Raw genomic sequence first — 23951 nt, forward strand, 5'->3', positions numbered from 1 at the left:
TTTTCATTACAGTACAGCTTGCTCGGCATCACTATTAGAGAATGCAGCAATTCTAATCTTGATTTGGCTACCGACGACGATTTGATCCCAGTCATAGATCATTCTATGGATTTGTGATTTATCTCACATTTTTTCGTCAAAATATCCTTTTGTGTGACGTCTGTCCAGAATACCTGAAATTAACGCGACTCCTCAAGTCTCTGATGGATGGTAGCCTATAATATAACATGGCTTGGACACGATGATCCAAGCTGACGAATTCGAGTTCGACTTGAACTCGAAATCAAGTCAATTGCTTTTTATGAGAAACTCAAATTTTACTGGGTCATTGATGACCATGTCAGTGAAGAAATGAATGTTGTTTAAATTCTACATCTCACTTATTGTCGTTCCAAAATCTTTTCACAAATATTCGACAGAAATAGGTCAATGGTCCTGTTAGAACTTGAATCAACTTTTAACAGATTATATTAAATAAATTAGAGTGCTATTAGTCATTATGAGAATCTTGGAATTAAGCTTCACAGTTTTGATTTCATCTTTATTTTTGAAATCGGGTGAGTGTTCTTTCATTTATTGACATAAACCAACTTCAAACACACTTCAGCAAAAGGATTTGATGTGATATGCATTATTAACGTATCGAAATATTATGGAACGAGTAAGTTCGAGTTCGAGTTCGTTCGTTTTTCATGGCATTCATACTAGAGAAAAAAAAAGACGCTTATTTATCCATTCTGTGATGTCACAATTGCTTCGAAAATTAAATTTATTATCAAACCTACTCACGTGTCCCGGGACCTGGTAGTTGCAAGTTAACAAATTATAGCAATAACAGGTTATATGTGCCAACATCAGAATTTTTTTCATATTTTTATTTAAAATTCATCTTGAAAATTAGTTTCAATTCAGAACGCCACTTTATTTTACTGATTGTGATACACAGTTATAATGTTTTGTTTCGGAATTTACAAAAAACTCTTGACGTTATTTTTGCAAGTCACCAAATATTATATTATCTGCCTTGTTAAAATAATTTCTAATTATTTTATAACTTATATGTATTTTACAGTACATGCTCTTACGTGCAACTCGGATCAATTGCTTATCACTATAAAGACACCAGAGGGCGAGGTAAAGTATTTCTTTAAATTAGAATATAATAAAACGAAAACATGACATCTAGTTCAAATGGGATATGCAAATGAATTAATTTATGAATAAATTCAAATGAATAAAAGCACAAAAGTTGTTGACAAGCTGTTTAATGCCATGACGACGAAAACTGGCTGCAGCGATTTGGTAAAATAACGTGGTTTAGTATATACAAGGTGCGGCTAAAAAGAAACGGGACTGACGTCACAGATTGCGCAACACGATTAAATATCGGTAATCAACACTTTTGCAGTGTTGCATAATATGTGTTCTTTGTTTAACAGCTGTTTTGACACAATATCGCAATTATTTTTGCTTTTCAGGATCCATAAGTGAATGTGATAAATTTCTTGTTGAAAAAAAAATGCTGTGCGAGGTCTGATTGAGTTTTTTGGCGATAGGGGGTTCAATTGAAGAATGACGATTGAGTAAAGAATTAACATTAAATTTGGTGTCAAACTTGGAAAAATGCATGTCAACTCGGCATGCATTCAATCGTTGAGCTTTCTGCTCCTCAGTCAACTCAAGAGCCTTTGGCATCATTTTGGCACACACCTTTCGCATTCCCAAGGTGTCAACCAAAATGGTGCGGACCGTTTCTTTGTCCATCCCAATTTCGTTGGTAATGACGCGAATTGTTAAGCGACGGTCACTGCGAACCAACTGTCAAACCTTTTCGATGTTGGTATCAGTAGTGGAAGTGCAAGGCCTCCCTGACCTCGGATCATCCTCCACATCCTCCCTGCCTTCCACAAATCGCTTGTGCCATTCAAAAACTCTTGTTCTGGACATGAAAGAATCTCCATTTGGGTAACATCACGCAACATCTGCAAAGTCTGAGTCGCCGTTTTTCCAAGTTTGACACAAAATTTGATATTAATTCTTTGCTCAGTCGTCATTCTTTAATTGAACCCCCTATCGCCAAAAAACTCCATCAGACCTCGCACAGCATTTTTTTTCAACAAGAAATTTATCACATTCACTTATGGATCCTGAAAAGCAAAAATAATTGCGATATTGTGTCAAAACAGCTGTTAAACATAGAACACATATTACGCCACACTGCAAAAGTGTTGATTACCGATGGTTAATCGTGTTGCGCAATCTGTGACGTCAGTCTCGTTTCTTTTTAGCCGCACCTCGTATATGTGCGTTTATACTTCATTTACAATAGAATAATTTGAAGGTTTATTGCATTACATATGAAATTCTACTCAGTATATATATTGTACAGGGTTGGGCAAGGTTTTGCCCACCTAGACTGGCGGGCCATGTAAGTGTGACGTAATAAGTTACATTTTATGAACAATATTTCTAGTGTTACAAGAGCAAAAGTGGAAAACAATATGCTTCGTGCCAAAGCTAAATTAATTAATTTAAATCGGTTTGAGTTTAGCTGTGGCAGCATCAGGCGGGTCTGATTGAATTACTCAAAGGGCCGTATTTGACCCATGTCAGAATAGTAGAAGATTTGGTATTATGTCAAAATGGCCTTAGTATTATATAGATTGAAAAACTCATATCTTATTTTAAATTTATTGAGTTGATTATTTTCAATTCTAGTATGATCTCGATTTGTATGAGCGGTATGAACTTCGGGCTACTATAGCGTATTCGGTGAGAAAATACTGTGGCGGTGACAACCCTGCATTTGAGACTCCCGCACCAGCTTCACAATGCCCCAATCCAGATGTTGGGTTAGTATTTTATCTATACTTTTTCAAAATTGTCTAATTTGAATATACTTTACTCAAATCTGGAATACTGTGATATGTTATGATGCATTCTCGGCCTAGCATTCTAACGTTCATCTATTTATTAGAACTAAGACAGCTCAAGTTTATATTTGTAATAACATAACTTTATCAAGTCATGACTATCGGCAAATAGAGTTTTTCAATTATCCCTCACTCATATTAAGATCTCATTAAGCCTTATAAATTCCGAATATAAATTTAATGGTAATCTGAAAATTATGTTGAGATTATCTTCGATGAATTCATAAATACTTGTATGATAAAAATATCTTCTTTTCTACATGGATACCAATTAACGCAATACGTGAAATGCATAATGGCTATGGCACGACGGTGTGGCTCATCGTGCTAAGCTTTCGGAATACGCTCGCCCCCGCATCTTTGGTTACTCTGCGTGGGTTCGCAGGTTCGAATCCCATGCAGGGATAGTTATGTGCAAGAGGGTTGCTGGGCTTCTTGCTGCCGTAGGGTGGTTCGCGTAACCGCTGGACGTTTACGGCTTCCTCCACCATCAAGTTCATGCTCCCATATCCGACATGGAATGGTAACCGGACGAGAGGCCGTGGTCCGCCATATGGTTGAGCCGTCATATCGGCTTTCCTCTCCTCCGGGATAAATATTGTCACACTAATAACCGAATTACGTAAGTCATTTTTGGCGATTTTGAGTTTTTTATGAAATAGGTATTTATGTAATCTTGCGCACCTGTCTGTTAACTCAGATTTTATTTTAAGAATTCCGAAACCCATAAAAATGGAGATTTAGCAGGACATGCACATTTGTGCAATTGTTTCGTCATAATGAATTATCATTGTTACCGCAGACTATTGTGACGTCACAAAGGCAAAATAACCTCGGCGAGGTATTTTCGAGTTTTTGCATCTCGGATTCTAGCTTAGCGCGTATTAATTTGAATTTATACTACAGTATAGGAAGACGTGCACTTGTGATATTCACTGTCCGAGTCCAATTCACCCTGGTTGACTTTTATATTGGGTGCATTGCTGTTTTATTCTTTATATTTAATCTTGGTCTTATTTCGGTGGGTGTGCAGAACGTGTTATATTGATGAAATATATATATATTTTTAAACATAAAAAATAATGTGATTGAAACTGATGAGATATTTTGGGGATTAGACATTGTAGATACTGAGAATTACATTCGTTTTTTGGAATGTTTAGTTTTCAGGACTAGTGCATATAGTAAAGTTGCAAAATTGCGTATGTCCTCAAGTCATAGACACATTTCTGCCTGAGTCACAGTGCGCCATTATGACGTCACCTAACTGCGTCATACAAATTAAGTTAAACCCGGCTACGATCAAAAAATTGAACCATGGCAAATTATTGACTCTCAATGGCATAACAATATCATTATGAAGTTTTTTACGTTTTTCTCAAAACTGCTAAAAATGACTTACGCAATTCGGTTATTAGCATGATGATATGTAAATCCTATCCTGGAATTATCCGAGTGTTTAAAAGCTTCATTACGGACAACGAGCAACGCACAGATCTTTATTCCGGGCTCAATAAGAAGTGTGCAGCCAAATGGAATACATTTATACATAATTTGTGAACTGTTTGGCAATTGTCCGCCATCCTGACATAGTCCGACATGATTGTCTTTGTTAGTATTTGAATCTGATGTCTTTGTTTCACAGGACGGGTGACGTATTCGTTTCAGAGCCAACTCCCCGAATCTCCTGCTGTGTTGAAGTCACAGACTTTTCACCAGATGTCGTGAGAGCGGCAATCAAGTATGTTGACCTTTATAAGAGTACAAAACACGGCAAACCTAAATTAGATTGACTGTTTCGTATTCAATGCTTATAAAAACCGACACGTTACAAAAGGTTATTCATAACAAAACAAAAAAAACAGAGTAAGATTGATTATGATAAAGTAGAGTTGGCAGTCCGTAACGCTGCTCTACCCTATAGCAAGCGTCTGTTGAGAATAGTCATTTAAATAAGATGCACAAAATCTCATCGGCAACTTAAAAAAAACTGTCATTTCAGATTGATTTATTATTGTTTATTTATAAATGTGAAACTATTGACTAACCTTGTTTCTATTATTCAGAGGCTCAAAAGCTAACCTTAACGGAGCGCTTCTTCTAACTGATGACGTTTTATTTGTGGATGGAATAGAACCCACGCTCGAACCCCTGTTTGAGCCAGAATTCGCTTATTGGCTCATTGCATATATTGTCATATTTTGCTTGATTATTTTGGCTGGGATTGCGATGCTTCTGTACACTCGATTCCACAAAAAGTAAGTTCGAATTATGAATATTTTTCGACAATACAACAAGTTGATTATATGAATCAATCCCATTTCTTTTTCAGAGAGGATGATGAAGAAAAAGAGCTGTTTGTTGACGAAGGAGGCGAAAATGTATACGAAAATGTTGATGAAAAATCCAATACTAATGGTGGCTTTCAAAGTGATAGATTCGAAGAAGCTACAGCACTATGAACGATCCTTCTGTACATTTTTATTTCTCGAATATCCAGGGATCTGTATGCGAATATATCAGTTACCGGAATGTTTTCGAACAATTGCAGTAATTTACGTAGAGATAATCACCCACCTTCATTGAATACTAGCAGTATCAATGTCGTCTTGGTTTATTCGACCAATAATTGTACTAATACTACCAAATAGGACCGCACAAAATCAAACCGATATTGACATCAAGTTAATTTTATTTTTGAAGCTGAATATAGATTGTTTAATTCTTACCTTTTTTTCACTCATTTATAAACTAACATGTTTTGTTAATACACGAATCAGAAAATGACAAATATAGAGAATATACATAGAATATATGTACGGTATTTATAGTTGCGAAACATTTTATATGCGATGGAAGCAAGTACATTTATTCGGAGCTCAACCAAATTCCATTTGAATTCCTTGTTAATCCTAATTTATTGGCTCGCCATACCTTTTTGTATCTGATGTTGTTTACTTAAATATCGATATTTTTCTAATTCTTCAAACTACATTAAATGATTCGCTCACTCTTGATTACATATTTGTGGAGGTAGAATTAAGAATAAGGAGAGCAGCATTCAAAATTCTGAAATAAATTCGTTCGTCATGGCGCGACTTAGCAAAGACCTGAAGTTAGAAGAGAATCGAATCTAGTCAGAAGAATTAGTTTTGTCCCAGTTTCTATTCCTAGACTCTACTAGACCATCGAAGGAGTATTGTTTTTTGAACCAGGGACCAAAAATTTTGCCCACCTAGTCTGGCGGGCCATGCAAATGTGACGTGAAAAGTTACATTTCATGAACGATATTTACATTGTTACAAAGCAAAGGTGGAAAACAATAACCCTCGTGCCAAAACTAAATTCATACGCAATCTCAACAAATTCCTCGAGCTATTTTTAGTTAAAACATAAAAATTTGGTTTCAGTTTGGCTGTGGCAGTATCAGGCGGGCCAGATTGAATTACCAAACGGGCCGGATTTGGCACGCGGGCCGTACTTTGCCCATGTCTGCTCTAGACTGTAGTATAAGGAGGCGTCGCCGTTCGCCATAGGTTTGAAGCAGCATGGTTTTTTTCCTCTTTCTCGTGATAGATATGATAAACTCTCTCGTTTATTACAACAAATTCGTTTTTTCAGGATTTTATTTACCACCCGCATAATAAGGCTTTTAAACACGAAGCAAAAGATAGATGAAAAAAAGAGATATATTATTCACAATCATGTTAATAAAAAAATCGACAATTGTTATTTGCATCACATAAAATAAAAATGTATTGTTTACAAAATGCTCCATGTGGGTTCATAAGATAAATTATGAAAAATATCGAGGGTTGGGTATGGAAAGCTTCAGACACAAGGTATATTTGTTTAGGGCAGAGAAAGTATATTATCTACTATGAAGTTATAAACATATTATTCCAATTTATGCGACTGCTAATGGAGAATGCAAACAGAAGCTAATAATTGTTTTTTTCAAAACCTTGGGCTTTTGATATTGATGAATCTAAAAAAATTGGAATATGCAAAAATTTCCTGCAGATTTTAACATGGAATTACCGGTAACCAGCACAAATAAGAAGGATCGAAGTATTCAATAGAAAAAATCACTCAAAATAAGTTTTTCAATAAATTTTAAGTGTGTTGAGCCGAGGAATATTGTATGGTACCGAAACAATGGTAAGTCAAGGAAGGCCTGAAAGATGATTTATAAAGAAATTCCCTTAGCAGATACCTATATTTATTGTAGAATACCGCTGAATATTTCTAATCAAAAACAAAAATGTGCTTCAAAAACTTAAAAAGTATCATGGTTTTATCATTTTAAAGTCACTTTGTGACAAGAGTTGCATAATGTCTATGATATTAACAATAGAAAATGAATTACCGGTATTATCAATGTTAATGAATTTTATGTACCAATCTTCGATGAGGGCATAACACAAACAACTGTGGACCAATAAAGGATCCCTGTATAACAGTAAAACTTTTGTATTGAAACACAGTCGATAATAGAATATTGAGAAATATAAATCATCTGTATCTTGATATGTTAACGAAATGTTGTTAGATCAAAAAAAACGGCTATAAAGAATTACACCATGGGTCACAGAAATGGCCAGCTGTGTTAAACAATTATACACAATTTCAGAAGTTCAGGAGGCGCTTTAAAGTATATATACAAAATAAAAAATGGCCGACTTACACTAGAAATATCTGCTATAGAAAAACCCAATTATAACCGATAATTACTGATAAATATTCTGATCTGAAGAACTACATGGTTGACAATCCTGAAATCTGTTACATTTCATTGTCTCTGGCAGTTCTCAATTTTACTAACATAAAGCATTACCAAGCACGTATTTTCAACCCAACTGGAATAGTAAATTGCATATGATTGTGAAAAACCAAGTTGAAAAGTTTGTAGGCAACGTTCCCCTGTTACGACTAAAAATAAAACAAATATGCCCAATAAAAAAAGAACAGATGTTCCAAAATAATAACTTTTGGTGTGAAAATGTCTGAGAAGAAAATCTATGTCATATATTTATATACATAAAAAAAAATTTTGTACATTTCGCAAAAAAAAATTTTTTTGATAGTGACGGATAAAATTTTACATTGTTAAAATTGTCAAAGCAAAAACATGCAGCAAGAAAGTGCAACTGGCTTTACATACATAGAAGAACATTATTACTAATGATAATCATTGGAAAACCAAAATTAATGAAAATAAAATTGGAGGTTCGAACCTAGTTTACAAAAAATTTTGCGTACCTTTCCTATCCTTCTTGTGATGAACAAAATATTAAATAAGCCAATAAGACATACCCCATCTATGAGCCATACTCGATAAACATACAAGCCTGATAAAAGGCAACAGTTGTAAGCTATGATTTTCGAAAGTCAAATCAAGTTTGATACACAGATAACCAGATGTTGTATGAAGATTTGAGTTTTGAAGCAGAGCAAATATGTAAATATATATTTATATATATATATCTCATTCTGTACAAAACCAGAAATTTTCTATGACATTGCATGTTGCGCTGTAAAAAAAAATTAATGTATTTCAAAAATTATACACTCAATATTAGGTATCAGAGAAGCCTGCATTCTATTGTGCCCCGTGTTAAGTACCATATTATATAGGCAAGTAATTATGAAAAAGTCCTAACACGAACATTTATTGGGATTTATTTATTGGCACCTTACAAAAAGTCAACACTTGAGACCCCCTTTTCTTCTATGAAAATACCTAGCTTTGCTTTTAACATGTTTTAATCACTTATTTTATGCGCCTTGTTTAATAATAAAATAAGAGCGACAAGCAAAAGAATATATGCATTACAGTCAAGAACAAATCACAATAAATTCACTTTAAATGCAGTCATGGTATCTTGTAAAGGTCTTTACTCGTGGCCCCCACAGAACAGTCCCTCGGCCTTGTAGGGGGGCTGAGGGCCTATCTGGTTTAGGATGTACAAGAAAGTTCTATTTTGAAAATTGTGATGTAAGATAGATATCATTATGATCGTGATTATTTTTGATACCGATATACAGGGACATCACTGAAAAAGGGTCTTGATTATATAAAATTGTGTTATTATATTTCATTTTTTCATTCCACCCTAATATGATGAAAATAATTCAACTTCTGTACATCCACTTACATCATATCAAGCAACAATTAAAGGTTCATCATCTGCGAATCCAGTTATGAGAGGAGTTTCTGCATCATCATCGTCATCAAGAGCGAGACCAGTGTCTGCGTCATCACCATTTGAAACAAATATAGCTTCCCCTGATTGTGGATCGTAGTGTGACGCCACGAAACCTCTGTATGCGTCCGATAACCGCTTCTTTCGAATTTGCTGTAAAATTAGATTAGAAAATTTTTCTATCCTTCACTGTATGCAATCTGATTGGATATTACACTGTTTTAATGTAACAAACTCGGTGTTTCTTGACAAGGGAGAAATTTTATTGTTTTAGGGAATGAAATTTTTAACTTGTAATTGCTTGCAGTACTACACGCATACACACAATGTACACGCATTATGATTTATGAACTATTCAAACTTTACAAAACCTGAGTACGAGTTGCGCATGTCGCTAGCTAATGATGTATTATAGATTGTACAGCTTATCGAAACAGAGTTTATATTCATGGTGTGGAGGAATGGAGAGTATGTAAACACCCAAAGAGGAACATATCAAAAAAATGTTGGGAACTACTGGTCTGGCTATTCACTATTCACACAAGGACAACCGATATTTCTATATATATTACTTCTTTGAGGATGGAGACACAAACATGAAAATACAAATCAACAAACCAAACAGGTAGACACCTGTCAATTTGTCATGTATCTGCATGTAATGAATTTCCTCTGAATTTCAAATATTGTTTTAATACTAATATATTTCAAACATTGTTTCTATGTTTTCTAACATTTCACTGTGGAAATGCTATTTTAGGACATGGTTTTGCTCTAAGGGAATAACTCAAGAGTTGTATAAAGATATATAGTTGTATGAATATCTAATATCGTTTAAAGATAAAATGTATTCGTGTATTTTCTAGATGAGCTTTGTTTCTGGTTTTCAAACAGTCCAAATTTGGAAGACTGCTGGATTAATCAGATATTAAATCTTCATGTAAATTGAAATTATTTTGCACTCCTCTGGATAAAGATATCTCACAAATGGTTTGAAATATCATGAACTGACGAGCATTAAATAACCATTGATAATTTCCCCAGATTCAGTATAGAAAATTTGCTTCCATACTTTGTTTAGCTTATAACTTACCAGGTATACAATAATACCAATGAGAATCAAAACAAGAACGATGATCGGTGCAGCGACAGCAACTATATTCGTTGTTGTGAGTGGGAAAGAAGATGACGGAGCCGTATCAACGATAATATGTCTGCTACCATCAACAAACAAATCATAGTGGGAGAATCCGCATTCATGTATTGAATCACAGCTGCCACGTAAGAAAATTCTATACCTGAATTAAAATGAAAATGGATAATGAATGGCGGTTTGGAAAATTTGAAAAAAAAAAAGAAAAATTCTAGGGTTCCACCAGTACAGTCTCTAGGGGTTCCGCAAGCTTTGATTCAAATGTGAGATACTATATTAAGATAGTTATTAGGCATATTGTTTCAATATAATCAAATGCCTATTAGGCTTGCCGCCATCATTAAACTTGCTACACTTTAAAGATCAATATTAGGTTTGCTTTCATATATATTTCACTTTATACAATTCAGACAATAAATAAAACTATTGCACAGCGAGCTATTCGTTTACTTATAAAAATATAGACTTGGCTAATTTTGTAACTGGCCAAAGAAGCAATAACGCAATAATAAAATTTGACATCGATCGCTACAAATGATGCAACAAGACGGAGTTCAAATATCACATTATATATGAATTAGGTCATATATGAATTATCGCCTTGTTGCCACATTTTGACACTACTTCATTAATGTTTGTCAAGTCTCAAATTCACAGCAGTAATATACTTTATCTGTGAGATTTAGATTTATTTCTAGCTCGTATTAACCCATTTAAATACGGTTTAATGTTTTAAATCTGTTTCGTTCTATACCTATAAAAATGTATTGTAGGGCTTCGTAAGTAATAGTCTTTCGGGGGCTCCATAACACCAAAAGTTTGGGAACCCCTGGCCTAGAATATACTATTTACTTACGTATTATTAGGTACTAGAGGCGGCAATTCTATAACATTCTCTTTACTTGATACGTCTGATTGTTCTTTGCATAAAGTTGCATTTTCCAATGGTGATTTTACACTAGTTCCATTACATATCCAACTTTGTATCTTGCTGGCATGTATGTCAAAGAAGTTTTTGAACGTTGGGTCAATTGAGAAAATGATCTGAAATTTTTTTTTTTTTTGGTTTAGTTAAGATTTAGGTATGGATATGGACAGATATTTTAACTGTGGTAAGAAGTGATGACCTTAAAAAATTCACCAGGAATTTATGAAATGGAATAATCAAATACTTTTCAGTCAAGTCAAAATATGATGGATATGGATATGGTATGGATATGGACAGATATTTTAACTGTGGTAAGAAATGATGACCTTAAAAAATTCACCAGGAATTTATGAAATGGAATAATCAAATACTTTTCAGTCAAGTCAAAATATGACCTACAACACACACTTTCAAGGCTAAGATTCATTTTTAAAATTAGGAAACAGAGCTATGACATATAAACCACAACAGACCCAATTAAGCGAAGGTTATAAAATGTATTATTGCTTAGCGATAAAATAAAAATTCCTCATACCACATAATTAGTAATGTTGGCCCCGAGTGGTTCAGCTCTCTCAATGTGAGGTCCTGGAATGATGCCGTCATAAAATGTTGTAACTGCTGGATTCGAATCTGAATTGTTCATACAATAAAACAGTCAGTTAACCTTAAGGAAGCTTTAGACTGACTGTGTTGGCATTGCAGGTTAAAAATCTTGGGTTTAAATCTCATGCCCACCACCACCTCACCCAGAGTGGTAATAAAAAAAGTGTATGAGTGTTGAAAAAACTGTTCTGTAATATTCCGAGTGACATTGTATGGCATGCCGCAACCTCTTACACAGAAATCCCAGTGGACGATGGCCATGAAGTGGGTGATAAAAAAAAACTAACTGAGTTAATTACTAGACGAGAAGAATCAACAAGTAGACATACCCTTTGTATTGACTCTAACAGAAACAATATAATGTGTGTTGGGCACTAAATGAGAGATCACTTGGCTAATGTGCAATGTGCTTTTTGTTTCGTTGACAACCATAGACTTGGCTTTGTTTGTTCCCAAATCTGTGACTGTGAGGATGTAGTTCTGTAAATATAAAGTAAAAAGTTTATACTTTTAGTGTAACTGAATATCGAATATATCTAAAGTAGAGGTGTGCAACCTGTAACCCTTTGGCCAAATGTGGCTCGCAATGAAAAATCGTGCGGTCTGAGAAGTGTCGAATTTGAATGGTGTGCGGCTCGTGGAAGGCCCAGTTATCTGTATTTGGCCCTTCTGTATTTAAGGTGGCACACCCCTGATCTAAAGCACAACGGCACTTACCAAAGATACAATGCCACCATCTGTGGGTCTGTCCCAGCTGACAATTCCAGTTACATGGTCTGGTCTGGCTGAAGCCTCAAGATTTCTCGGTGCCTCAGAATAATCATACAATGGAGTACCGAATACTGGCGGACTGTATGCACCTATATACGGCTGGATGACTCGAACCTGCAATGAAAATATGAAAAATTGCTTTTTTATACGACTATTATTCATGCCTTTCGCTAGTAATACAGATTGGTATCTAACGATATGTAAGGAACGACTCTTTTTGGAGTGACAGAAATCTTGCTGGTTCGACATTGGCTGCCTATCCTACTCCATCTTGAGTGAGGGGGTGAGCATGAGATTGAACCAGGGATGTGTAACCTGTGACGTCAGCACAGTCGAGTTTTACGCAATGTTCCCTAACCGAGGAGGAAGTGTTCTTGAAAATATATTACTTTGTATGTGTGTGTAGTATTATTATTTTTTTACTCATTTAGTATTATTTTTATGCATATATGAGCATACAATGATACATTATAAATATAAACTATTCAAAATGTACAAAGTACAAGTTTGGAGACATCGCAGGCAAATCTTTCGTTAAAGAGTTATTAGTAAATAATAAATGCAAACAGATTTTACAAGTAGTGGGGAGGAGTTAAGAGCTTAAAAAATAGGTTGAGGGGGGAATGTGTCAGAAAAATGTTGGGAACCAAATTTCTAACGCTTTAAACACAAGGCAATCTCACTTTCCAGGTTATTGTACAGCTCTATAACCATAAGTTTTTATAAAAATAATTTGAAATATTATTTTATATCTGTTTGACTGAAGATGATGTAACTCAAGCCTGCTGCTTATTTTTACTATTAAATGATTCTGGGATGTTACTAAATATTACAGATTATATGAGTAGGCGTGGTCGCCTAGCGATTAAATCGTTAGATTTAACAATGACGGTATTACTGGTCAAAATCTTGGGTTCAAACCCAATGAAGGGTGTACCCATTCAGGGTGTAATAAATTGGGTAAGCAATGTCGGACAGAAAAGATTCTGGTTGTTCTAATTATAGTAGCTCCTAGCAGGGCTTGCTTGTGCACAGCCTTGCTCAAGGTGAGAAGGGTACTAATACAGCATATAAAAAATGTTATATTAGTATATTTCTAATTTAAATTATGAAAAAAAATTGCAGAATGGCAAATCTGAGGGCAAGAAAAAAACATATAACTAACAAAATATATATAATAAATAAATACCTTGAAGATTTGCGCAACATTACTTGGTAAATGTTTGACCATGGTTGAATAACCAGACACTTTGGTAACTTTTTTGTTTGGATCTCGATTGTCTTGTTCGTTCCATGAAACCTGAAAAATATTGGATTATCGAGGGTTTCGAGACAAAGGGGTAAATGTTTAAATCTCGAAAGTGTTTAACTGGAAATATCACAAAAATGTATGTGCTTTGTATGCTGGTATTCAATCATAGTTTGAAGCCATTTTCACCAAAGTAAAAGTTGCAGTAAATCCAATAAATATTCGCCCATTTTCTCGAAGCAACTTCATAGATATTCGTCCTTTAGAGAAAATTCTTGCGGGTAAATGGTTAAAATGTCGTTTTTTTTTTAATATTTAGGTATCTCAAAATATAATTATAATAACATTTTTTATCTAGAATATTGCAGTAATTTAGACTGCACCCAAAATCACAAATTTGAAAACAAAATAAGAATGTGTCACAAAAACAATTTCAAGCTCAGAAAAAGCTATCAAACCTCAAATAAATATCCACTCGGACTTTTATTCTTCGTTGTTTTCCAACTTATGACGAAACTGGTAGTTGAATTAGGTTTCACGCTGGTAATGTAAGGAGAAATGGGAGATGGGCCGGCTAGATTTATCGTAGCAAAATCAGAATAGGAGCTCATGGAATCTGAAAAAAAGATATTACATGGATAATTTAGGAAATAATTTAATTTTCAAAGCTCAGCTTTTAAAACAGTCTTTATTAGCAGAAGATAATTTTTCTGTTTCACAAAATATTCAATCCATTGCCAATAAAAGCATTTAAAATATCCCGCCATATTAATGAGCATCAACTTACAGCAAAATGAAAGCACTCTACCCTAAAATTTCACAACAATCTGCGGACGTAAAAATGCGCGGTAAATCGCTAAATTAGATCCAGTTTTGAATCGTATTTATGTGCTATCAAAACCGAATGGAATATATAAAAACCAGGAATATATAAAACAGTAAATTTTGAATAAATGAATAATTTTGTACATCCCTTGTAAGAAGTATTACAATATTCAACTACGTTTACTTTAGTGGCAAAATCTTATTTTCAGCATTTACTACACATGATTGGTATCAGTAATTGCTTTTGCTCATGATGCACACACAAATGCGACAACATCAAATATAATAATCACAGCAGAGGTATCCCGAATTCATGGTGTGAGAATGTCGGATTCACGAAAACTGACAAGGAAGGTATGCTATTGTCCCCCTTCTACGGTATTTTCTGTTTCGAAGCCAACCGAATAAAAAAGAAGAAAAAAAACAGAAATCAGGACAAAAAATTGGGTCCAGAAAATTGGCTTATTAGATTGCAAATACAAAATAACATAACCGTTGTAAGACACTACAGTTACCTTCTGTCCACGCTGCTATTCTGATGTCATATTTAGTCTGAGGTCGTAATTTATCTAAAGTCAGAGAACGCTGTTTGGCAGCAGCAACTATTCTGCGATCTGCAATGTTGTTGTCAGACTGGAGTAGAACACTGGAAGAATAAAAGGTTTCAAATAAAAAAATACATGAATTGTCAGATCACTAGATAAAAGAAATAAAGTGACAGGCAAACAAGAAACACCAATGATGAGGCCAACAATGCACACACAGGCAGACATACCCCAGCACGGCACAGACAGACAGGCAAAAAAAGTTACCAATGATATGCCCCAAAAAGATTCAGGATGTGATAAATAGGGTAGGCAAGGCAGAACCGGAAATATGCCGGTCCTTCCAAACTAGAGTACCTCCTTATGCAGCAATGTCTGCTTGTGAAAAGCCTTGTTTAGAGCAAAAGATGTCTAAAAACGGTGTATGAAAATGCATAGCTGAGCAAAAAGAGCCACTGTGGACCAGAAAGTATATTGATAGCCGGTTTTGGCAAAGAAACCTATTGTAAAATTGTTGTTGTTATTGTTAGAACTAGTTTTTAATGCTACTTTAAAGTTTGAACAATAAAAATTGAATACCTGAAATTTGCGATTCTAATATCCAATGGGTTTTCGATTGTCCATGACAAATTGCATCCATAGCTTCCATATGGAATAGCTGTCAGTTTGGGTTTTTTAATACAACCTATAAATATATAACTGAATAAGCACAGCATACCAAAGTGTAATAAAGGTACCCTAATTGTCAAAGTTAAAAAAAACTCTGTTTTGAAAAGACGCTTGCTTTTTCTATCACCCATGATAGTTACCCTATGTAGTTCGCGGGTTCGAATGTGCAAAAGGATTGCTGGACTCTTCGCCACTGTTGAGTGGTTCATGTAACCACTGTCCGACTATGGGTTCCTCTACCAACATAGTCTATCTGTTCAAATACCCCCATATCTGCCATGAACTGGTAGCTGGATGAGAGTCAGTGGTTCGCCATATGATATAGTCATCTTAGGATCTCCCCTTTCCCCAGAAATGAATATTAAAATCCGTAAATGCTGTTTGAAAACCACTGTTCTAGAGAGAACATAACTTTTGTGTAAAGCGTCCTAGATTACAGAATCTTTTAGGTACAATCACACAAAAACAAAAGTTCAAGCGTTAAATAAATTTTCTTTTTTTTTTGTAGAAGTAAGAGAAATATACGGATTCTGTTGTTTTTTTTTTTCATGGGGGGGGAGAAGTCAACCGACCTATATATATTTATCTGTCTGTGGATTAAATCCATATAAATTTCTTACAATATAAAACCGAGGACTTATCCATCAAAAGTTAGGGGATCCCCCAAAACAGCGCTCTTACTTCATAGTGACACCTTGTGTCCCTTCACTAATTAATTAATAACTCGCTAATTATACGACATAATTCGCCCAAAATCAATAGGCTTCTGGTCCGAGATATGATGAATGCACATGAAAAATCTGGAGCAGATTCAATCTCGTTTTTGTAAGATATCGCGTGCATCTAACAGACAGACAGACAAATACCTATCAACATACTTACCGATTAAAATCGATAAGTAATAAGAGTACTTACCAACGCATAGTTGTAGTGGTTCAGACCATGAGCTATTATAATATTTGTTGTTTGCAAGTACGCGTACAGTGACTGCACCTTGTTTTATGTTCAAACCAAAGCGGCATCGAGCGCAGTTATCGACGTACATCTTATACGTTGAATTCTGTTTGTTCTTGTCAGTAACTCTGGCATAGTAGGCTGAACAAGAAATTTAGAATTCAAATAAAATACAAAAATCAGCTTTCCTTTCCAAGTACGTCCAACTTTGACGTCGTAATTGAAAGTCATAATGCTTTTTCCTCATTCCACAATAAGTTGTTCGTTATATTCATAAACTCTTAAAATTTTCCAAATGCCACATAATTTTAGATTGTTGGCCCCTCTTAGTGTATTCAAAAAATTTAAACGAACACTGATTATAATAGAACAAACCTGGTTACAAAACTGAACTTTAACGGGGATTTCTCGAATCCCCTTTATTAGTAAATATGATGGGCGCGGTTGTCCAGTGGTTAACATGTTAGATTAACTATGGCGGTATCGCAGGTCAAAATCTCGGGTTCAAATTCCACACCCACCCCCTCACTGTAACAAAGATTCATTTTCTTCAAAAATAAAATCCATGAATGTCTGCGCAGAGCTTTGTCCAGTGCAAGATGTATATAAATACGCCTCACAAAAAGAAAATAGACTATGATACTGATGATATCTGGCAATAGACCTCGGTCCTTCCACGATAAGAGTAGCTACTTACACATAGCAGCTGCTCGTGCATAGCTTTGTACTAAGTGAAAGGCATCATATTATGATAATGGACTGGAATACTGATGGAAGCATATATCAATAAGTAACACTGAAAAAATTCAAAAAAAAAAATTATTCATACTTTGAAACCCATCATTATTTCCACTGGGACTATTCCAAGAGATTGAAACATAGTATAAACCGGACGACGTAATGGTCTCATCCATTGCCTCAACGTGGGTCGGAGCTTTTGGCTTTCCATAAACAGTTCTAAACCTTATCGAATTGCTTTGTTGAAAAGGCAGGATGACCCCATTGATGCTTATTGTGATATAAGCATAATACAGTTGATTGAACTTGAGTCCTGCAAACAGAAACAAGAAACGAGATTATGGTATGAAAAGATTGAAAAAAATTCCATCATATTTATTAAAATAAAATAATAAATCCGTAAAATGTTAAAGGTTAGGCTTGCTCCATAATGGATATTTCAATCAAGTAAAATCAATAAGATCAGGTTCAAATTTTGAATTGTGTGAACGACTCATTATCACACAAATTCAAAGCTTACGCAATTGCCTAAATGTTTACATATCTTCTTCCTAACCAATTTAATCCTCAAATCCCATTTATCTATTTCATCAGTATGCTCCAAATCAGCAGTTTGCACATTGTATTGTTTATTGATTACAAGGGAGCGATGCTCAAATATATGGAACAAAATAGTACAGGTATGCAGTCTGTTGCAGTAGCCTACCGATACCACAGTCTACGACTTCGCGAGACCAAAAAAACTAACGCGAAGACAAAACCACAAGGAGAGCGATTTTTAATTTTGATGCCGCCATTGCATGCAAAAAACGAATCTTTTATAGAGACCACAGAAATTTTTGAAAGAAATAAATATAATAGCCTTGTAACGAAAAATACAATTTTCAACCACAGAAAATTTCTGAGCAATGGTCCAGTAGTCAAAGAGAAAACAATTTTTTCATACGTTAACAACAAGAAGAAAAATACTAACAACAACAAATAATAACAAAACGGTCCATACTTCGTCTTCGTCTACTTCGTGTCCAATAAGTGGTATAAAACTGTACAAACCTTTTATTTTAGCAGTGGTTTCAGTAATTTTTGGTGAAATCGCAGGTAGATTTTTCATGCTGTCTTCATCTGGTGATGAAATAAAAGTTTCACTGTAATAAATCCTATATTTTGCTTGGCTAGTAAGTGTTGATGGAACTGGTTTTTGAGGTGGTTTCCAGTCAAGTCTCTCACACGCAGAGTCATCGAGATAATTTGAACAGTCGATAACTGATAAAAATGGGATGATGTGATCCTAAAAACAAGAGAGCAATGCTTAAGTATCTGAACACGAAGGGCGAAACAATTTTTTAACAACAATTCACAATTTTTTTTATCAACCCTGAATTCCAAAAAGTAGCTTGTTACATATCAGTGGTTGCTTATGCAGAGCCTTGTTCGCAGCAAAATGCATATAAATATGTCACATAAAATATAATTAGTTCGCAGCAGATTTAAATTATTTTGACCACATAAAAAAGACTTACTGTACATCCAATCTCATCTCTTGCATCAGGACAGTCCACCAAGTAGTTACATTTGTCTGTCACATATATATATTTGCCTGAATCTGCACATGGCAACATCTGAAAATTCAAAAATAGAAGAATAACAGAAGGTGCACATTCAACAGAATGGATAATTCCAAAATTATCTAATGTGAATTATTTCCAATTTGACAAGTGTGAATTAAGGTTTTATTTGTATTGCAAATTATGGAAATTAATATTGCATGAGGTTTGTTTTAATCTCAATATTTTGTCTCATGATGACTATATCAAAATTAAAAATTGCGTTCCATGTTTCATATCTAAGTAATTTGGTGGTCACACTATTGGTACTGTAATAGATTTGATACTACTTCGTTTTGGCCTTCGTTTCTAAGTAGGATTCTAAAGAAATAAATACAGTACAAGCAGACGCGCAGCCAGGATTTTCAAAAGGGGTGGGGTTCATAATCATAAATTCCCATTGCGGTCTGTAACAGTCTTCGCATTACGCGCTCGTTAAAGGGACGTCTTTTCAGCGTATAATGATTATTCTTGTCGCATGAAATATTCAATCTCTGACAACTACAAAATTTTAAAATGTCTTTATATATTAGTTTAATTGTGTCCAACGTAACTCGCGGTTGCTTTTTCTTACGTCAAAATTAAAACATTAGTTCTCAGAAATGCCACAGCGATCGGTGGACATAAAAATATGAGATAAATGGAGTATTTAATTTTAATACGTATTTTTGGAATCTTGCCAACTCGTTATCGCCGTTAGAAAAATCTCAATAACTGATATAAAATCCTGAAAAGTACAATTTTATTTCGTACAATGAAAATGCATATGAAGTATATCGGTAAATCAAAAATACATATTCATCGCCGCGATTACGCCACTTGTTAAAAGAGCCGACGTTTACAACGAAAAATGATTTTCCTGTTGTGCAAAGTAATCAATTCGTGACCGATAAGGGCATATTTAAAATGTCTTGCTTTATTAATTTAATTGTCTTCAATTTAACCAGCGTTTGCGTCGACAAAACAAAACAATTTTTTACAATTCACAATTTTAAAATACCTCGGCCATTTGCCGACATAAAAATAAAAATTTGTGGTAACTGCCCGTCACCTATCATATATTGTTTTGATCCGTATTTTTTCTATTTTGCAAATTCGACAAATTTGAGATGTGCTTGTAACATTGACTCCGTTCAATTGCAATGCTGACACTCCGATTATTTTTAAAGATAAAACCTCCTAAAAAAACCTCAAATCTGCTGTAAATTCTCATGGAGTAAAATTTATTTCAGTACAATAAAAATTGATGGATATACTTCGGATTAATTATCTTATATATATATATATATCATCACAAACCGGGAAAAAATTGCGTTTTCAACCTTGTTTAATGATAACACGAAAATTTTCTACGACAATTTTGAAGTAATGGTTAAAGGGGAATTCCAACCACAATTAACCGTGTTTCGATTTTAGTGACGGTATGTTCCTAAACGGCGACCAAACATAATGTGCGCCGTAGGCACACGAAATTTTTAACGGCGATTTTAGCACAAGGCAATTGCACGTGTTATCGGGAACTTTTTCATTTTTCAGAAAATTCAAAAGGGGGGGGGGGGGGGTTCGACCCCGAAAACCCCCCCTGGCTGCGCCACTGAATACAAGTAATAAACAATGCAATGGGTAAAATACCAAGGACAATGTGACAGTAGAAATGGTTGATCCAGTACAATTGTGTTCATCTGAATGATCTGGACAATCGTAGTAATTGTTGCATACCTTTGATTTCGCAATACATTTACCATCATCAGGACACCTAAGTTGAAACAAATGAAAATTAGTTTGTAGACATGGGAATGTCTTTTGACTGTTAGTAATAATAGTACAACAGATTCGGTCCATGTTTTTTTTTTCAATAATGTAAATTTCAGCATGCATAAAAAATTTCATCATTCAAAGGGGCGAGAGGCTTGAGTATGATTTCCATATTCATCCCGGTGAGAGTAAAGTCAAACACATAGCCTAATCATATAATGATCGGCCTCTCATAGGACTACAAGTTCATGCAGGGTATAGGTTCAGTAAGTCCGATATTTGTTTCAGATGCATGGAATTGATGGAGGAGGAAGCTGATACCATCCAGCAGTTATGTGAACCATCCTACAGTCTCTAAGAATCTAGCCAATCAATGAGTATTGAAAACTTGCAATACTACCTGAATTCTGTGATTGGGTTGCATGGAGCACGAGTACAACTTGCCTCATCTGTATTATCTCCGCAGTCATTTGCGCCGTTGCACATTAGCGTTTTTAAAATACATCGATCGTTTTTGCACATCATCTCAACTGAGAAAAGAGAGTAAACATCAGATTACACTAGACCAGGGGTTCTCAAACTTTCGGTGTTGCGGAGCCCTTAAAAAGATTGGCTAATATTCACGGAGCCCCAAAAGAAATGTTAAAACTGTTACTTTCCGATTAATATTCCTGAGTAAGTTAAAAGTACTTTACATAATTTAAATGCTAAACCTTTTTAATAGGGTTAATACAAGTAATAAGTAAATCTAAATTTCAAAGATAAATTATATATACTAAAGCTGTAAATTTGACACTTGACAAATATATTAATAAATTAGGAGTCGAATCTTTTCTTTTTTGACATTTTCGGAAGACTTAAAAGCCGCTAATAACGTGCGCGATTGCATTTTGTTACAATTGCCAATTGCTTTCGTCAGCATGGCATTTTTTAACATCCTTACGCCTGTGTTTATTCTCCCTAAATTTATATCGGCATAGACATGTATTGTTCCACAATGACGATGATAATAGTTTTTTTGTTCTCGTGGGGAATTATGAGTTCAATGTGAAAAACATGTTACCATATTATAGTCATCGGCGACGAAATGCTAAAAATAATAATTAATAAAGAGGTAGATCAGCAGCTCAAATTTCCTGATTGAAAAACGGCATTCTAAAATATTAAAACTTAAAATTGAAGATCACACTATAAATTCAAACGTTTTTATATGCATTGTAAATCACAAAATTTGGTGTTATGTTAGGTTTTCTTTGGTTATTCATCGAAGTACCGGTAACTGCGAAATCGAAACACAGTCAATTGTGCGCGCGATGTGCCTTTTTTTCATTCTGAAACTACTGGCCGAGCCGCATGCAATAAAATAAATTTCAATCAATCGTATTTTGCCCAGACCCTATGATTTTTCAAACGGCGATATCTTGCTTCAAAATAATCTCGAGTGCGAAAGAACAAATCAAGTTTGATAAATCCCAAGATCGCAAAAATACGACCTTTTTTATAGTTGGCAATTTATCACGGATTTTATGTTATTTTAGACTAGTATTCTTTCATTTTAGTAATCCTAATAGTAATCTCGAATCAAACGTGAGTAAATATGAGCACAATTACATTATAACGACGAGAGGCGTTAAATGCTCCCATCGGTCATGAATTGAATTTTTTACGCAAAAGAAATCTTGTCATCCGTTTTTTTTAATCGCGAAGAATGTTACGCGGAAATTTCCGATTACCTCCCCCCCCCCCCTTTTAAAAATTCTGGCTGCGCTCCAGCTTATAAATAGTTTTAATTCCGCCTCTTTGCCATATTTCGAGGCTGTATTGTTGTCGGATTTTATCAAGACTGTTTATTGCTTCTTATTAGAACAGTTACAAAATTAGCCAAGTCAGTATTTTGAAAAGTAATCGAATAGTTTGCGGAGCCCCTGGGTTTCTCTCGCGGAGCCCTGGGGCTCCGTACGGAGCACTTTGAGAACCTATGCACTAGACAACACCAAACTGTGCGCCGGGGTGCTCCGCAAATGTTTTTATACTTAGCCATCTTCGTTATTTTACTAAATCCTCGTGCTGCTCAGAACGTACAAAAAAAGTAACATCGTAAAACAGTCATTGTAACACCACAGTTGATTAAAAATGACAAATATCTAGACACAAAATCATGTAAGAGGAACTGTCACATTCAGCTAATCTTGTATTAAAACTATATGCGCAAGCATTCGTCTGCACTCTCAATAGTAATAGCTGCTGTTAAGTATGAATGACGAATATTGTACCAGTATACTAATAACTTGCAAATTACATCGAAACCCACTGAACTACATGCAGTATGGCTTGGAATGGATCGGAGACTGAAAATAAATACTTTAACGATACATACGTGCTGCATCACATTTGAAATTACACCAGTCTTCATCTGCTTGATTGTCGCAGTCGTCTTCTCCGTCACAGACCCATCTGTCAGGGATACATTTGTCCTGGCCACAAGAGTAATAGCCATCCTGGCACTGATTGGGTTCAGGTGTCGGGGCAGGTACAATAGGTTTTGAGGAATTGGCACAGCGAGGTATTCCACAATATTCCCATCTGTAAAAATTTAACGAATGATTTAGGATAGGATTTCCATTTCATTACAAATGAAAGGGAAGCTGATAAGACGGCAAACAACAGCTATTTGTACGATTACCGGACCATGTCACATAGGGAATATCCCTAAAATCAGGAATTTACTACCATATTTCACTGACCATAAGCCACACCTGGTTATAGGACTGCTTAGATGGGGTTTTTGTACATACTCGGGGTGCGCCCGGCAATAAGACGCGGCGGTTTTTAAACAGTTTCGGGTAACTGTAAAAAGCTCAATAAACAAAAAAAACTTAGTATTTTTATGATTATTGATTTTATTCAAAAACAAATGTAAATTGCCGGTTTGTTTAGGAAACAATGGTAACGGTACTGGTTTTGAGTTTAGGCAATGAAGACTAAAAATAAGAATTTAAAAATGTATCTTATAGT

General features: G+C 34.9%; 2 protein-coding genes across 2 annotated transcripts in view; one reads left to right on the forward strand and one right to left on the reverse strand.

Moving 5' to 3' along the window:
• Positions 1-399: 399 nt before the first annotated feature.
• LOC120348240 (angiotensin-converting enzyme 2-like) lies at positions 400-5950 on the forward strand. The gene is made up of 6 exons (XM_039418347.2): positions 400-557; positions 1073-1134; positions 2719-2852; positions 4579-4674; positions 5000-5191; positions 5266-5950. Exons 1-6 carry the CDS (start codon positions 500-502, stop codon positions 5393-5395), a joined length of 672 nt encoding a protein of 223 aa, XP_039274281.2. The 5' UTR covers positions 400-499; the 3' UTR covers positions 5396-5950.
• Positions 5951-6541: 591 nt separating this feature from the next.
• LOC120325376 (sortilin-related receptor-like) overlaps positions 6542-23951 on the reverse strand; it is a 58894-nt gene continuing 41484 nt past the window's right edge. Inside the window, exons 30-47 of the mRNA XM_039391484.2 lie at positions 23314-23519; positions 21337-21466; positions 20814-20937; positions 19098-19196; positions 18631-18865; positions 17669-17890; positions 16801-16980; positions 15796-15901; positions 15187-15317; positions 14305-14462; positions 13787-13897; positions 12544-12711; positions 12156-12306; positions 11756-11853; positions 11149-11336; positions 10233-10437; positions 9092-9292; positions 6542-8467 (exon numbers count right to left, since the gene is read on the reverse strand). Of these exons, the coding sequence (XP_039247418.2) occupies positions 9098-9292; positions 10233-10437; positions 11149-11336; positions 11756-11853; positions 12156-12306; positions 12544-12711; positions 13787-13897; positions 14305-14462; positions 15187-15317; positions 15796-15901; positions 16801-16980; positions 17669-17890; positions 18631-18865; positions 19098-19196; positions 20814-20937; positions 21337-21466; positions 23314-23519 (2707 nt within the window). The 3' untranslated portion in view covers positions 6542-8467; positions 9092-9097. The remainder of the gene's footprint in view (positions 8468-9091; positions 9293-10232; positions 10438-11148; positions 11337-11755; positions 11854-12155; positions 12307-12543; positions 12712-13786; positions 13898-14304; positions 14463-15186; positions 15318-15795; positions 15902-16800; positions 16981-17668; positions 17891-18630; positions 18866-19097; positions 19197-20813; positions 20938-21336; positions 21467-23313; positions 23520-23951) is intronic.

The sequence above is a fragment of the Styela clava genome, chromosome 1, assembly GCF_964204865.1.
Source record: "Styela clava chromosome 1, kaStyClav1.hap1.2, whole genome shotgun sequence".
Classification (NCBI taxonomy): domain Eukaryota; kingdom Metazoa; phylum Chordata; class Ascidiacea; order Stolidobranchia; family Styelidae; genus Styela; species Styela clava.

What these genes read in the sequence shown, in the direction of transcription:
- LOC120348240 (XM_039418347.2), top strand. Translation starts at nt 500, where the DNA reads ATGAGAATCTTGGAATTAAGCTTCACAGTTTTGATTTCATCTTTATTT. An exon ending in GTCGTGAGAGCGGCAATCAA is followed by an intron (nt 4,675 to 4,999) that starts GTATGTTGACCT and finishes TCTATTATTCAG; the next exon opens with AGGCTCAAAAGCTAACCTTA. An exon ending in TACACTCGATTCCACAAAAA is followed by an intron (nt 5,192 to 5,265) that starts GTAAGTTCGAAT and finishes TTTCTTTTTCAG; the next exon opens with AGAGGATGATGAAGAAAAAG.